Source organism: Lissotriton vulgaris, unplaced genomic scaffold, assembly GCF_964263255.1.
Source record: "Lissotriton vulgaris unplaced genomic scaffold, aLisVul1.2 SCAFFOLD_2419, whole genome shotgun sequence".
NCBI classification, from domain to species: Eukaryota; Metazoa; Chordata; class Amphibia; order Caudata; family Salamandridae; genus Lissotriton; species Lissotriton vulgaris.
The window spans coordinates 198,066-215,859 of NW_028249492.1; the positions used below are offsets into that span (position 1 = coordinate 198,066).

At 44.3% G+C, this 17,794-nt stretch overlaps 1 protein-coding gene across 1 annotated transcript in view; it reads right to left on the reverse strand.

Moving 5' to 3' along the window:
* Window positions 1-17,794, reverse strand: part of LOC147663559 (general transcription and DNA repair factor IIH helicase subunit XPD-like) — a gene marked incomplete at its 5' end in the record, with an annotated part of 227,504 nt that overhangs the window by 77,279 nt on the left and 132,431 nt on the right. Inside the window, 2 exons of the mRNA XM_086950360.1 lie at window positions 14,126-14,222; window positions 15,017-15,140. Of these exons, the coding sequence (XP_086806486.1) occupies window positions 14,126-14,222; window positions 15,017-15,140 (221 nt within the window). The remainder of the gene's footprint in view (window positions 1-14,125; window positions 14,223-15,016; window positions 15,141-17,794) is intronic.

Consider the following 17,794-nt stretch of genomic DNA (forward strand, 5'->3'; position numbering starts at 1 on the left):
TAGTCTAGCATTACAAGAAGCCTTGAATAGAGTACTTGCTGACTGAGAAAAATAAACTAGGGTATATTGCGCACTACCACCAGGAATAACAGCCTGTCGGCATAACAGGAAGAGACTACAACAATTCAATAGGGAAGTTCTTAGTAAAAAGTGGGCCAGTACAACGTTGAGTAGATGAACTGATCCAGGAGGTATTTGCGAGTCCTCCTGTAACTGCATAGTGCCCGTGCCACTGCAGTAATTAGTAGATGAACTGATCCAGAAGGTATTTGCGAGTCCTTCTGTCACTGCGAGCACCCGTGCTGCTGCAGCAACCAGCAAAGGACTTGAACGGATCCAGAAGGAATTTGCGGGTCCTTCTGTCACTGCGAGCACCCGTGCTGCTGCAGCAACCAGCAAAGAACTTTTTCCAGATCATCAGGACAGCCAGCTTCAGAAAGAAACATTTGGGGTGAGGTATAGTGGACACTCCTGTAAATGTAAATGTGGTTGCACTAACAAGTGATATCTATGATCAAAGGGTCGTGTTTTACAAGAATTACATGCATCTCTTTGGGAGGAGAGAAGTACAAAGAAATACTCAGAGACCATCTGAAATATTAATGAATAGCTGTTCGCAATATATTTTATACTACAGCCTCACCTTATATGTGTTTATGCTTTTTGTGTGTTTAGCCTATATTATAGTAAAGATTCATAGTGATAATTCACAACATAGTATCATCAATAGCACTACATCCAAGTAAAGAAAGTATAAGAATAGATAGATAGATATGGATAGGGAAAATACAGTTCTAAAAATGAAGAGAAAATGGTATAAGTCTAAAACGTGCATATCTGGGGTGATATTCTGTCTGTTATTATTAGCATTAATTACTGTATATCTATTAGATGTGTTCTATCCCATGGAAAAGTTGATCTCAACGCCAACAACACCTGCTACAATACCTACATACACTTTGTCACCTGAAGAAATAGCCCACAGAGAAGATATGCACCACAATTCCTTTGTGACTTTGATGCATCATACCAATAAGATATTAACAAGGGGAGATTGCTGGATATGTTTGCAATTCCCAGCTTCTGTAGACCAAAGTTTGCCCCTGGTTCAAGTCCCACTACCGTTTGCAGCATCCTGTTATGCCATTTACATAACAATAGTAAAAATAGAACTGATAGCTGTTATGCAGAACTTAAAGAAAAGTACTGCTGGTGCAGGGGCAACTATGGCCCCACCTGCAGGAACATTATATAACAAATATATGGCAGATATTCTGACACTAGGGAACTGCACGGAAGTGATAGAACCAAATGCAACATTTCCCCTGTCTGACATCTTTACCCCGCTCTTTCCAAATAAGAATACAAGCATTAGGATAGCAGGCCCATCAAAAGAAGCAAATAAGAATATACCATTTTTAAAGTTAAAATTAAGAAAACACAACGCAATAGGGAGTATATGTATTAAGAGTAATGGGACCTATCAGGTGGGAAATAGCACAAATTGTAACATGACATTTGAAATGACGGCCGGAAATATTAGCATTCCACTTTACGTAGGTGACTCAATTTATTTCATTTGTGGAGAGAAGGCTTATACATGGCTTCCAACAAATTGGGGTGGTTGTTGTCACCTAGGTTTTGTATTACCTGCTATAGCAATAAAAGACACAAAAGAAGTTCGAAGGGACATGCAAAGACATGCACCACGGCGAGGCAGGAGAAGTGTGGATGTGGATCAAAGAGATACAGCATCACAGATAGCGGGTGACATATTTAAAGGAGTGATACCATGGATTGGTCCAGCTATCAACTCCAGAGATATACGTAGATTATCCAGGCTACTAGAAGCAACAATAAATGAAACAACAAGTATACTTGAAAATATTACAGTAGAGCTTCAAGCTGTGAGATTAGTTTCGTTACAAAATAGAATGATTCTTGACATGATGCTAGCAGAAAGGGGAGGAGTCTGTGCAATTATAGGGGCGTCCTGTTGCACCTATGTCCCGGACTCCTCTGTTACTGTCAGGGAAGCAATAAAAAGATTGCATCATATAGGTGTAGAAGCACATCAGGATTCTGGTACATGGGATATAGGAGGTTCACTTTGGAGTTGGTTGAGCGCATGGGGTTGGAAGATAGGAATGGTGTTCATAACAATTTTCCTACTAATAATAGGCTGTTGTCTATTAGTTAATTGCCTGCCAATGTGCTGTCAACTATTGGGACAGCTGACAAAATGCCAAGTGAGGAAATTAAAGGAAAAAGAAAGAATGGTGATGCAAACAGTCACTACAGAGTTAATGAACATAGACATTTCTGACGATGATAAGAATGAACAATATAATTATTAAATTGTGATATGCTGCGTGATGAAATTATTTTAAACTGAGGTTCAAAGGGTCGGTTTGTAAAAGATAAAAAAAAGTTGGCCTATGCTGAATGACAATATTAAAGTGAACCGTAGTTTATATTAATTTCTGTCTGTAACCTGCTTGCAAATAAACAGATCCCACTAGTTTTAATGAAATGTTGCTCCATGGTGCACGGCTGGTGCACAGAGGGTTAAATTAAGTTGTCTGAAATTCAGCTGAAACCAGGAAAGAAAGGCAGGTGAGCTTGTGCGTGCCCATTCTGCTGAAGCTCCAAATTGTTTAATGATTCACTAGCTTTTACCTATGTACCAGAGGCAGTTCAGTCAGTTCAGCGAGCTTTTTCCAGGAATGGCTCGCTGACCTAGAATGTGACAAATTTGGCCTGTCCTTGCCTTGTTGTCCTAAAGAGGCAAAGTGTGTGCCCAGCACAGATAGCAAGTGCGTCATTGTGTGAGAAAGCAGAAAACACGGGCCACTGCTGATAAGTAGATCAACATTGCATATGTACATTTCAAGATAACCGACCAAGGCAAGGCTGACACGGGCCTCTGCCGATAAGTAGATCAACATTGCATATGTACATTTCAAGATAACCGGCCAAGGCAAGGCTGAAAAGTCAGGAGATGGTGGTTTAAAGATTAACCTGTAGCTGCATGGTCAGATGTGTCGCAAATAATGTCAAATGTGAACGTAGACATATTTCTGAAATGCACCTTGATACTGTAATGTACACGTGGATCTAATTCTAGCATGGTCACACCATGATGTAATAGTTAATGAACAACCTGTCAAGAGATTGTGAACATATATAAAGGCTGAATTCTCTCTGTGAAAATTAGATCACTTTGCACTCCTGCAAATTGTCTCAAGCTGCAGCTTTATTGGCAATAAAGCCACTATTCTTTGAAACCTTGTATGTGCCCTTCTTCATTGTCCCTATTAATAAATGTTGTGCTTTTACAACACTCTCAAGTCCGGAGCCACAAGAATGACTTGGAGCTGGTCACACTTGATCTTCTTGAGAACTCTTGGCTGGAGTGGCGTTGGCAAACAGGAGGACTGAGCTCCACTCAAGACAAAAAACGCCTCAGAGCGAGAGCCACCTTGGAAACTGCAGAACACAAAATTGCTGACATTGCATGTTCTCGTCAAAGGTGAACAAATCTAATCAAGGCTCTCTCCACAGCTGAAAGAGACCGTACGTCACCTGGCTAGGCATCGACGGATGAGTTCATCCACCCTGGCGCTCTGGGAACCTGCCAGGTGTTGACCCACCAGAGATATGCCGTTGATCGTGAACACAAGAACCAGCTTTCCTTGATGAAAGGAACAAAAGCTTTCAATGCCAAGCGAATTGCTTGGAGCTCCAAAAAGTTGAGGCAGAGTCCAGATTCGGCCGGAGACCATAGTCATCTGATCTCCACCTCTCCCAGATGTCCACCTCATCCCAGGAGTGACATATCTGTCACTACTGCGTAATCTGGCTGAGGAAGGGAGAGGAATCTGCCTCTGATCCAATCGCACTTGGTCAGGTGACACTGCATGTTCTGTGCAGTTCCCTCCAAGATCTGGAACAAGTCAGAGAGATTACACTAATTATACACCCAATGGAACATCATGTACCACTGCAGAGCCTGCATGATGCTGTGCCCACTGTAGAGCCCGCACATGCCACCTGGCACAGTCCACCAGCATGATGCAGGAGGCCATGAGGCCCAGTATCCTCACGGTCATTCTTCCCGAAACCCAGGATAGAGGCTGAAAGATCGAAATCATAGCCCGATTATCCCGGATTTGCTGCTCAGGAGAAGAAGCCGAAACTGCGCTGTGACCAGAACCGCTCCGCTGAAAAAGAGCTTCTGAGAGGGGATCAAGTGTCAATTCAGCACTTTGATGGTGAACCCCAGCAAATGCAGGAGGTCAGTCAGAGTCTGGAGTGGGAGACGACAGCCTGGTGTGAGCTCCCTTCAACAGCCACTCGTCAAAATAGGGGAAGACTGGCAACCCTGATCTGCGCAGATGAGCTGCGACCACAGCCATCCCCTTGGTGAACACCAGAGGGGCGCTAGTAAGGCCAAAGGGGAGCTCTGTGAACCACAACGCCGATAAGTAGGCAGGATGAGAATGTGAAAATCGGCGTCCTGCAAGTCCAATGCCACTATTCAGTCTGGGGGGTCTAGAGCAGCCAAGACCTGAGCCAGTGTGAGCACCTTCAACTTTGAGGAAGTAGTTGAGGGCTTGCAGATCTAGACTAGCATGAAAGCCCTTGTCCTTTTTGAGGACCAGAAAGTAGTGGGAATAGCAACCACAGCCTACTGCTGGCACTGGAACCCTCACTTTGGCTCCCTTGGTCAAGAGAGTCCTGACTTTCTCCTAAAGCACGTTCAGGTGGTCCTCCGTCAGCCATCGTACATGGAGGCATGGAGAGAGGGATATACAATAGAAGGGGGTTCCCCAAGGCAATACAGGATATAGGCAGGAAGGTGGGGGATCAAAGCAAAAATAGAAAAGAACACCCTGCCAGAATAAGTATCAAATGGTCCTCTAAGGGATCCAGTTTTGTTCGAAATGGAGCAATATTACCAAGTATCAGATCCAAAAATTCAGGTCATCTTTTTTATGAAAAATATATATATTTTTATTGATTTTCAAGCACATATTTATAAAAGAATATTCAACGATTATATGTTCAGTATTCTATAAAAACAATCAATGTGGTATTTCATGTCAGGTAGAAAAGAAAACATCATCATACAGTTCAGTGTTCCATACACTCCGGGGCAGTAAAAGGGAGCTCAACAGACACTCACACCTTTAAGGGTTCATTCAAACTCATACACATTCAAATCATTCAAACAGATAAATTTCACAAGGTCTGCAACAAAATAGATGGACTCATAGTTGCATGGACAGGGGTGCAACAATAAGAAGGCAAGTGAGATGGTATATCGTTACCGTTCTGGGGGGTAGCGCCGACGTGCGTTTTGGTGTATGGCACCTTCGTCAGGGCACACAGATGTAGCCAGGGAGGGGAACACACAAGCTTCCCAGAAAAGCCAGAAGCTCTCAGCCAGTCATGGTGTTTAACATCCACAGTAAATGATATCGCTCAGCCCAGCTAATCGGTCATGTCACGCCCACAACAAATGGTGAACTTTGCCACATCTCTCCCATATGTTACTGTTTGGGAAAGACTGGCCCAGGCCTCCGGGACCTGTGGCAGCACTTGCAGTACCGTTTCCCACAAGGAGAGGGAGTAACAGCCAATAGGCATGCAATGTTCACCAAACACAATGCAAGACTGGCAGAAGTAAACATTTTCTTGCCCCAACTATCCAGCCTCTTCGATACCCTGTCAGGCGGTGCGGAAGGGAACATGTCTTGTGAGGGAGAGGTTGGGACCACCAAGCTCTCAGGGGTAGGGTGGTTGGGGAGAAATTGTCAGTCTCCCGGTGCAGGGTGATGGCGGTGGGCATTTGTACTATTCACAGGAGCCCCTATGCTGGGCTTGGACCAGGTTCTCAGAAGGACATTAGTCAAGGCCTCGCTGAACGGCAGGAGCGGTTCCGAGGAAGAGACAACCAGCTAAAGGACCTCTGTCAAGATGTTCGTCTTGACTTACACTGAAGGGAGCTGAAGGCCAGGACCTCAGCTGTCTTTCTCCCCACCACAGCATAGGAAGCTCCCTCCTCTGTAGCCAGGGCAGTAGGGAGAAAGCAGACCAGAATCTGGAGAGATATCCAGTCAACTGGCCTCACCCAATTCCTCATACCAGTCCATTTCATGCTCAGACTCATCTTGTACAGGGTTACAGCGCCCCCCCCGCCCCACAAATCTTCCTCCATTCCTAGTCCTTCAAAGTAGGGCTGAGTTACTGACCTATGGTCCAGTGCTGTTGGAATCGGCAGGTGCTGATCTGGCTCCAGGACAACGGTGAGAAGAATGGGGCTGGGGAAGCCAGGGCGTGCCGGAGGAGTCAGGAGTCTTGGCACAGGTTCCGGCACTGGGGACGGTCACAGTGGCACGACGGGGGCTGTTCCAGATCCACCACTGGATCCATCAGGGACATCGGCACCGGAAATGCCAGGGTGGAACCCGATGGAGCCCCCTCTGAGCCTCCGGGGCCCGAACGTGTGCAGAGAGAGTCAGATTGCCCAAATATGAGGCCCAGGTTTGCAGAACGAGGCCTAGAGCATGTAGACTCGTCCGTCACCTCGGACGACGGACAGGGAAAAGACATTGAAGCACGCTTCGACTTCTTGTGTTTCTTATGCCTCTTGCCTGACTGACCCAAGGATTTCAAGTGGGAGGACATGAACTAACGACCCCCTGGTGTGGTGCTCTGACCTTCCTCTCAACCAGGACCCAGAACAAGACCTACGGGGCGAATGGTGCGTTGCAGAGCGTCAAGCAGCTTTAAGGACCGCTCCCTCAAAGCCTTCGGAGTTATGACCTGGCAGTCGGAGCATGACTTCAAGTTGTGGTCGCGCTCCAGGCACCACTGACAAATCAAGTGCAGATCCATCACTGACATAACGTGATGACAGGTGCTGCAAGGTTTGAATCCATAAGTCTTCTTTGACATGTTAAAAAACTACACATCAAAACTCGTACAAAAGCGTTGAAAAAAGTCTGTCAAAATGTGACAAAGGGCCGCTCTCTTCACTGATCTATGCTAGCTGGCACAGAAAGAAAAGAACAGATGACATCACGCCGAGGTGGCGCCTATGTAAGTGACGTGGAAGTCACTTATGGCACAGACGTCACACGGAGAGAACCAACGCCACTTACCGACATGCAAGGGCATTGCTCAAGCAAAAGTCTTCCGGATCCAGCCTGGGAAATTCAAAAGTAAGGAATCTGCAGCTAGATGTCTCTACCAGATCGGTCCAACGACATCTTATTGACATTTGCTATCATATAATTGGGTTCTGTCAAAGATTCCAACATACTGTCCAACGACCGATAACTCTGCTACAAAGCCATGTTTGGATCTAGCTATTCTTGCCCAGTTTCTCTGTTGTCTTTGTTTCTAGATGACAAACATAGAAAGTTATAAACAAAGGGAATAGAAACAGCACTTCAGTCCACCCTGGACAGTGTCATGCTTATGGCAGACATTAGCACTGAGAAATCCAACATCATCGCCAATATTGGTAACTTGGTGTACAACCATTTATCACATTTTAAGCCAGGTTGAGAATAAGCATGCTATTTGTAACATATCGGGTAACAATTTGGTATGCAGGTAAGCTCATCTCAGATCTCCATATTTGTTAGAAACAGAATGTGAACTCTTGCCATCAAATGTAGTGTTTCTAAACAGTGTACAAAGACCTTATGAGAAACAGAATAAAATCTGTTATGAAACTTCATCCGGTGCGATATGTGAAAGAAGCCTACCCACTCTCAGGCCAGTAGACTGTTGCCAAAAGAATATAATTGGCCTGGTAGAGACTCAATTCCCTAATGAAAGAGAAATTACATGTTAAACAATGTTGTACCTTATTTTATTTATTTTTTATTTTGAAAGTTTTATATAGCGCGGACAAGATCTTTGCAGATATCAGAGCGCTTTACATAGAAGGGGTACATGAGGGAGCATAGTCAGACAGATAAATCAATAGATCAAACAGTACAAATAGGTGGCTGCAAAGCCAATCATGTGAGTAATAAGACAACTAATACAAATAATCAAAGGGGTCAAACATGTAGTATAGATCGGTGCAGAGTATTAACAGAGTTCGAGATAATAGTTCAAGTGTATTTAGCCATGAGGATAGCTTTTACTTCATTTTTAAAGAGTGTAGTGGAAGAGATAAGCCTGGTTCCCGGGAGGGAGTGAGTTCCAGATCCTAGGCGCCATTCCTGAGAAGAAGCGCTTATATGTTTTTTCCTTCCGGAATCTTCGAGGTTTCAGCAGAAGATTGTTTGTGCCTCTGGTGATTCTAGCTCCGCCAGAGATTGTCAGCTTCTGAGCGAGGTAGCCGGGTGAGTTTAGGTGTACCGCCTTGTGTGTCATGCAGGCGATTTTCAGATGTATTCTGGCTTCAAAAGGCAGCCAGTTCAGCGATTTCAAGTCAGGGGTAATATGGGAGTGCTTTTTTGACCCAGTGATGAGTCTCGCTGCAGCTTTTAGAGAAGCTCTTAGGGGTGCGGTTGTAGTTAGGGGGAGTCCGCAGAGGGCGATGCTGCCGTATTCTATTCGAGGGATGACTAGTGCTTGTACTGCGGTTTGGAAGTCTTTGGCTGGGAGGAAGGGTTTAAGTTTCCTCAGAGTATTGATTTGGAAGTTTGCTCCCTTTGTTGCCTTGCTGATATGTTGCTGCATGTTGAGATTGGTGTCGAGTGTTATGCCTAAAGATTTTGCTGAGTCCACGATGGTGGGTTGGACATTGAGTGCGGTTAGGTGTTTAAGCCAAATTTGAGTGGTGGAGATCTTCGCTGGAGGTGAGATCAGAAGGAACTCTGTTTTCAGGGCATTGAGTTTGAGATGATTATCGGCAAGCCAGGATTGGGTGCCTCTGATCGTTGAGTTCAGGAGCAGGATGTCTTTGGGGGATTGTAATTTGAGATAAAGTTGGGTGTCATCGGCGTACATGTGAAAGTGTACATTGGATGCTTGTAGCAAGGTGGTCAGAGGCTCCATAACTAGGTTGAACAGAGTTGGGAATAGAGAGGATCCTTGGGGGACGCCTAGCGTTACAGGTATTGGCGAGGACATCAGGTTGTTGCTCTTGAATTTCTGCGACCTGTTGTGAAGAAAGGAAGTAAACCATTTGAGAACAGTTCCAGATAAACCCATTCTTGTGTTTAGTAGTTCTAGTAGATTCTCATGTTTAATGGTGTCGAATGCTGAAGATCAAGAAGGATGAGGAGGCAGGTGTCGTTTTGGTCTAGCATTTGAAGTGCGTCGTCAATTATGTGAGTCATAGCAGTTTCTGTACTGTGTCCTGCTCGGAAGCCTGACTGGTGAGGGTTGAGGAGATCAAATTGTTCAATGTGTTTAGTCAATTGTAGTTGTGCGCATTTTTCCAGCAGTTTGGCGAGAGTAGGAATATTGGTAATGGGACGGTAATTGTTGAGATCAGAGGGGTCGGCTGTAGGTTTCTTTAGAAGAGGTGTGACTTGTCCAACTTTGAGGGAGTCAGGTATGCTTCCTTGTTGGAGAGAGCTGTTGATAATTTTAGTCCAGAGAGGGAGAAGCAAAGGGGTAAAGTCTTTTACTGCGGTAGCAGGAAGGGGGTCCGTGAGGTGATTGGATGGTTTCAGGGTGCTGAGCAGTTTGCCAATTTCTTCTTCCGAGTATGTGCCAAAGGTTGACCATGTAGCATTGTTTTTTGGTTCAATGGGTGCTAAGCACTGGGGTTTGGCGTAGAGGCTTGCGTCAATGAGGAGATCGCTCTTTATGTTGTCAGTTTTTTGGATAAAGAAAGCAGCGAAGTCTTCACAGGAGGGTGCTTCACGCACAGTGTTGAGTGGTTTGGGTTGATCCTTGGATTGTGATCTGATTAGCTCAAACAGTTTTCTCGGGCGGTTTTTTGCTTGGTCGAGCTGGAGGCTGAAGAAATCTGATTTTGAGCGTTTTATTTTCCTGAAGTAGGCGTTTCTCTTTTTCTTCAGATCTTTTAGGTGCAGTGCAGAGGGAGCTGATCTCCAGGTGCGCTCTGCCATTCGCATGTTTCGTCTATCCTCATTGAGACTCCCGTCGTACCATGGATTGGAGATTTTAGTAGAAACTCTTTTTAGCTGCATAGGTGCAGCCTCATTAATTATTGAGGTCATAGCGTTGAGATAGTGGTCAGTCAGGGTTTGAACGTCCGTAGCGCCTGTCGGTGGGAGTAGGAGATTGCGACTGTTAGGGGGCAAAGAGCCTGGGTTGAGTTTTTTCATGTCTCTTTTCCAGACTTTGGGCTTGGAGAATTGAGCCGGGTTAACTTTAACTTTTTCATTGATGAAGAATGTGACAATATGATGATCTGACCAGTCACAGGGTTGGATGGACTCAAGTTGGATAGAGTCCTCTTTGGAGATGATCAGGTCGAGGATAGAGCCTTTCTCGTGGGTCGGGCTGTTGCATATTTGGGTGAGGTTAAGGGCATCAAGGACATTTTTAAGACTATTTACCACTGCGTCATTGCGATCGTTCCAGTGGAGGTTGAAGTCACCAAGGTATATTTGGGTGAGCTGCCGTCCGGAATTGGTTGAGATCATATCCATGATTTGTTGGGAAAAGGTGAGGTTGTCCCTGGGTGGGTGGTAAATGCTGTGAAGAGAGCATATCGGTTTGCCCTCACTAATAATGTCGAGGCAGATGTATTCCCAGGATGTTGGGGATGGTAGGGAGGTGGAATTGACTTTCAGAACAGAGAGGTTGTTCCTGTAGATGCATGCGATTCCACCACCTATTTTGCCTGATCTGTCGAGCCTGATGATGTGGTAGTTGGGAGGAACCAGAATGTCCATTATAGGTGACGAAGATTCAGTTAGCCAGGTTTCAGTCAGGATGATTAGGTCAAGGTCCAGCGATAAGAGGAGATAAGCAATGGCGGCGGAATGTTTCGAGGCCGATCTGCAGTTGAGGAGAGTGCATTTGAGACGGGGTGTGTTGAGGGTGGTAGAGGGTTCTAGAGAGAGAGGGACTTTTCTAAGGTTATTGGGGATGGAGAATCTGCTGTTTAGTGTGGGGGGTCTAAGGGGATTTGAGTGTATCGTGGGAATGGTGAGGTGTGAGGTGGTTGTGTGATTTTGGGGGGCTGGGTCATAGGAGCGGAGAAGGGTGAGTGTGTCGAGGTCAGAAGTAGGGCTGTGGGTGCGACGAGGGCGGTTGTTGCGATTGCGAGCTGGGATTGAGGTCCGGTGTGGGGAGAGTTGAGTGAGAGAGTTAATCGGAAGGGTGGGGGACAAGTTGGGCGGGGAGGTGTAGTTGTGTGAGGGGTTGCAGGGGCAACGAGGGGGACGAGGGCGGTTGCTGCGAATATGAGCAGGGATTGACGCCCAGTGTGGGGCGTGTTGAGTGAGGGAGTCAGCAGGAGGGGTAGGGGAAGAGTTGGGAGGTGGAGGTGGGTGAGGGGTGTATGGGGTGTGTGGAGAGTAGTTCTTTGATGATGTGTATGTCTTCTTTGATCTGAATGAGGGTGGCCATGATGTTGTCCATTGTGGGGTAGGTGGAGGAGGTGGGGGTGGCAGTCAGAGGTGAATGACTGACCAGGGAATTCGCGTGCAGGTGGGAGAGTGGGCTGGTGTTCGAGCAGGGCTGCGTTGTGTTAGTGTACGGGATGGTGTTAGGGAGGAGAGAGGTTTTGGGCGGGAGGGGTGTGGATGAGGTAGGGAGGAGGTTGGTAGTATGAGTGAGGGCATTGATGGTAGGCGGGGGGATCAAGGTGTAGGCTGGGAGACTGATAGTAGTGGTGGGGGTGCAGGAAGGGTAATGGGGGCTGAGAGTAGGAGGGGAAATGGGATTGGAGATGGTCCTGTTGTGAGGAGGGGGAGTTAAATTAAGAGAGGAGGTGTGTTCTGCGTAGTTAGTTAGAGGGTAATGGGGACTGAGAATGGGGGGGATAGAGAGAGGGATTTGTCGATGTGCGTGTCGTTCTGGTGCTGAACTAGGTTAGGTGTGTTGTGGGTGGGAGCTGTGCTGTCAGGGGTGAGAGGAGTGTTAATGACAGCTGTAGGTGTGAGAGGAGTGTTGATGGTATGTGTGGAGGTCCGAGGGTTGGTAGAAGGGGTCGGGGTGTGAGTGGTGTATGAGGGGGGAGCGATCTGTGTCTGTGTTCGAGGCGTGTGTGGCAACTGCCTGGTGCTGAACTGGGATAGAGGGGTTGTGGGTGGGAGATGAGAGGTCAGGGGTGGTAGGTGTGTTGCTGATTGAGGAGTATGTAGTAGCTAACTGGCGCTGAAATAGGTTAGAAGGGTTGTGGGTGGTGGGAGCTGTGAGGTCATGGTTGGTGGGACTGGAGGAGATATGAGTGTGGTCCGCGAATTGGAGAGGTGCTCTTTGAAAGTGGGGAACAAGTTGTCTAGTAGTTCCAGGTTCCTGTCTGTGGATTGAGATAGGACAATCCCGTTATTGTAAATAGTGATGGTGGCTCTGCCTGGAAAGAGTTGGGATGGTGTGATGGAGAGAGTTAGGCTGTGCGCAGATTTCCTGGTGGAGGAGATGGTGAGTAAGGTGAGGAACGCTTTTCTCCATTGAGCTCTGCGTGTGGTGTGGAAGATGATATCGGTGTTCAGGGATCCATTGACCGGTGAGAAGTAGGTGTCAGCAAAGGGGGTTTCAGGGTGTGACCTAAGGAAGTTGTGTTTAAAGCGTTTAGCGGCTTTTTTGGTGAGTGTTGGTGGGTAGTTGATTTTATATGTGTGATTGCCGATAGGATCCATGTTGGGATGGTGGTTTAGGTGGGTATGGGAGAATGCACTATAGTGGTACACATGTGCACAGCATAACCCAAATATAAGAGTGTGCAGAAAAACAAATACATACAGTAAGTTACAAAGTACAAAAGTGGCACTAGTGATCAACCAGCATAACCAAAATATAAGAGTGTGCAGTAGAGCAAATAAATAGAGTAAGTTACAAAGCATAAAAGTGAAGTATAATACTACAAATAGAAGTATAATACTGGGACAAGATACAGATGCGGACAACAAGTTACATGGATCAAAAGTGACCCTAGGGGGCAGAAGTGACACTAGTGAGCAACCAAAAATATATGAGGTAGCAATCTGTGCATTACAAATGTTCAAAATCCAGGTAGAAGTATAATACTGCAATAATAGGCAGACATTCTTTCACAGGAAGGTGTAGATACAGAATTCAGTAGAAGTATATGATATATGAGGTAGCAGTCGGTGCATAACAGGAGAGAAAAGTGGGAATGGGTGCAGGTTGCGGAAATGTGCAGAATAGTGCAGAATACAAGTGAAAGTATACTACTGATAGAATATAAGAACAGAGTACAAATGCAAACAACAATTTACATGAATCAAAAATCAAAAATCAAAAGTGACATTAGTTAGCAACCAAAATATATGAGGTAGCAATCTGTGCATTACAAATGTTCAAAATACAGGTAGAAGTATAATACTGCAATAATAGGCAGACATTCTTTCACAAGAAGGTGTAGATACATAGCTGAGCAAAGTATTCGGAGGTTGAGATTAGTCTAAAATGCTAAGTTCTTAGTGTATGTTCAGATAATGATGAAAATGACTAGTCCAGGATGGCCGCCCAAGAGAGAGACTAGTCAAAAATGGCCGCCAAATAGGTGAGATAGAGACAGTAGTCCTCTGTTTGTTGCTGTTGCTTAGATAGCAGGGAAGAGCAGTTTCCCTTCCCATTCATGCAAGCCCCGTTTCTAGCTTGCTGGGAGGGAGCCTTATCTGCATAAGAACATCCTTACCTGCATAAGAAAATCCTCTAAGAGAGCTTGCTGACCAGGTATTCACAGATATTTATGGTATGCAAAAAATAGAATCCTTATTACTTTCACACCTATGTTCGTTTACCTTTGGTTGATGCAAGAATGGTAAATATATAACCAGTCTGATACAGCTGCTATGCAGGTCTAAAAAAAGTTTGCAATTAACACCAGATCTGTAATAACGTGTTTTATCTTTATATTTGTTTTGCATATATTTGTACAGAATATATATTCTGAACACATTTCACTGAACTATAAAAATGGAGAAATCACCAAAAAAGCCATTTTATGTCATACAAGTCATAGAGGTCAACACACACTAACCTCTGAATGGTCTTCTGTAATGTCTCCACATTGTTCTGACAGCGGTCCAAGGTCCTTCGAGTAATGTTTACACTCATGGAGTCAATACACACATTGTCTGTTAAAAATCAAGGAAAGAGGTAGTCAAATTGTCAAACCACCACCTTCCTCCTAGCTTGCTCATTATCAGCTAGCCACATTACAACCTCAATTGTGCTAGTCAGTCTAGCTAACAGGAACAGTTACAGCAGTTGCCGAGACCAAAACTTGTCTGGTACCAGCCAGAAGAAAATGGAGATCACCTTACCGCAGACGTCAGTACATTAAGCTCTCTACTGCAGCTACCAGGTCATATGAGCTTGCCTAGCTGCACCTGCAAGAGCCTCAATACAGCCATTGCACAGATCGCTACCCACTCCAGTCACTGCTCAAATCTCCGACTGCTGCTGCTATCATTCAGAGATCTCATCTCTCTAGCCACCATAATCACCTCTCATTACATCTACTGATGCCTACTTGATGAACCCATGTCCATCAACTTTCAAAGACAAACCCCAGCTGAGTTCTCCAGAAAGTCACGTTATAAATATCACTGTTGCAAGTCCATACTCTCTGTCCTCAAAGATTGTGGATTTTGCAGTCTAGGGGTTATGTCGTTATGTTTCATACCAAATCTCATGTCTGTTAATAATAATAATAATGTTAAAATTACATTCAATAGGAAATGAAGTTAGTGACAGCGATGTCAACAAAAGAGAATAAAGCTTTTCGATATGCTCTTATAGTTCTCCACGTTCCATATGTCTCATCACAACCCCCTGCTGCATGCACAACACAGGGCTTACAACACGTTACCCCCTCAGTGCAGGCATTCCTAGATGCGCATTCAAATATGAAAAACTTGGATCTCACCAATGTTGTGTGCTTCATCAAAGACCACCACACATTTCTTGGCCAATTCCTTAGACACCAGTTCCGCAATCTTAGGATCTAGCAAGTAATGGTAACTGTACACGACAATGTTGGCATGGACGATCTGAACATAAATGTAAAAAAAAGGAGGGTGAGACAAGAGAATGGACGAATTCCACCAACAGAACAAATTCTGAAAGTTCTACATAACAGGCTGTGCCTTCCCATTTCATACACACATTCAATTGGACACATTACAGACAAGAACTGTGCACACGTCAAATGAACAATTACGTAAAATTTGTATTACAGGACAAAAGGAGATGAAGCTGTTGATTTGAAGAAAGCTTTATAAGGTTCTCTTTATAGAGTGTAGACGCCAGCCGACACGTGTTTCATCAAACAGGACGAAGCCTGTGACTCATCAGGGCTGATAATGGCGTGGCGGGTCATCAACTGAAACGGTCAAGTAGTTGAGTACGACGGAAAATAATCCGTGTTCTGGGCTTAAGCAGGATAAGGTATGGCGGGAGCAGTCGGGTACAACTGTCATCCGAATTCGCATGAGTGTAGAAACAGGGTCGCTTCTGTAGTCTGTGGTTGCTATCCATCACCATACTCTACCCGCACTGTTTGAGCGCCTTTCACCTGCACATACCAAACCCACAGCAGTGAATTCTTTGACAATTGGACACATTATCCAAGCATTATCCGTATTGTTCTGTGAGCAACACACCAATGTTCAAGTAATCAGACTAGACTTCATGAAAAGCAAAATACAAGTTATTCACTGATTTGACACTCCTTTTTAGTGCAGATTCACTGGGAAAAGGATAACGTCAAATTCAAGCACTGCAGAACATTTTTCCCTACTAAGTCCCTTCTCCTTTATTTATATATCAAATAGACAGAATGTAATTGGCTGATGTATAATATGGTGAAAGAAGGTTAAAGAAAAATTTGAAAATAATCACTATAGTGAGCATTTGCACATACTCCCAATGATAACATTTATGTGCTGTTTAATACCAGAACTAATACTTTTCTTTTTTGCTATTAAATATTACTTATATTTCTTAGTGTGTGAAGAACGAAACTTAAAACAGATGTTACAATTACCCAGTTAAATAGTACAAATTGTATTAATGTTTAAAGCATGAAGGGTTGAAATGAGCATACAGTGTAATTGAACATTACACTCAAATTTCACCAGGAACCACTTTAACTGACCACCCACCTTACTGTATTAATCCTAGATCCAAGTCTCCGTTCCTCTCTGTCAAATTAATGTTTGGTTGTACCCCAAGTTTGTTAAGGAGGAGGCAACAGAAAAATATCTCAAGCGCCATTTTATTTACAATTAATTGGTACTTGCATAGAGCACAATTTGCTGTTCATATGACATTACAGTGCCTCGTAAGTATACTCGTCATGATTACTGATCGACCAAAAAAGGCATCAGACACTGCTGACATTCTTCGCACAATGGTTAAAGAGAGCATGCCGAGTAAATCAGGTGGTTAACTTCATAGAAAACAGCATATGAAATGTGGCACTGGAATTCAAAGGAAGAAATGTGGCTTTTATTATAGGTGTATAAATAAAACGCTCGGATTCTTTAGGGCTTTTCTGCGGTCTGAATAAGATTTAAGACGGCTAATATTCAAACAGTTAAGGAGGCAGAAAACACGTTTCGTGTTTGGACAATACACACAGATAAGCTTTCGGTATGAGGTGAGCGAGAAACTTTCTCCCAAAATCCAGGTGGAAAAGTAAGCAAGGCTCACAAGAGATAGTGATGCAGATTCATATATCTGGCAGAAACACAGAGTGCCATAAAACCAGTAATTCAATTCAAGTTTAATACCAGCCATTTGTGCCAAAATTGTAAATAATATCTTAAACTCAAGTTGGATGCGTCGCCAAACGAAACTAGCAAATATCGAGGTAAAGTCCTGCAGCAAAGGATCCTTTCACGATTCAGAACAAACGTATAATACATTTTGGAGAAGTATCATCTGAAGAGAAGGATACAGGGGTGGTATTCAATGAAGCCACTTTTAAAGGCATCGTTTATCTAAAGCAGCACATCTTGGGTTGCAGAGAAAGACATGCAGTTAAATACAAAAACCATCCATCGAGGTAACCTTTTTGCAACTGCCTGCTCATAAATACAGAGACAAAAACAGAAAAAACACTGCTTCATGACCCCAAAATCTACAGATGTGAGGTGGGTCTAAGCTGCGCTCAAGAAAGCGGTCTTCTAAAAGAGCTCACTCACCTCAGAGACAACCCATACTCTATGTTGTGAGGTGCCACCTAACGGACTAAAAGTTGAGAGAAGTGGAACAGATTCGCAGCAAGAATTGTAAGTGCACCTGAGAACAGCCCCGACTATGACATTTAGCCTATAACAGTGGTTCTTAACCTTTTGAATTCTGCAGACACCTACAAAATCACTTTTGGAATCCGGGGACCCCACTGAGTCATAACTGAAGTCAGGGGACCTCACCCTAAACAATTTAGTTGATTTGAATATGGGGACAATCACTTAACAAATGATAAAGTATTTGATTTAATTCATGAACAAACATTTTCAAAAAATCCAAATTCAAATTGTATTGTGAAGGTTGGAGCTTTTTCTAAATTCAATTGAGGCCACCCTATATTCTGTTTGACTGTTCCCACAAATCAATCTGAGGACGCCAACTTCATTTTTGGCCTTTAGTATCAAATTCCTTCCCATTTATATGGAGTTTTAAAACGTTCAATTTTGTT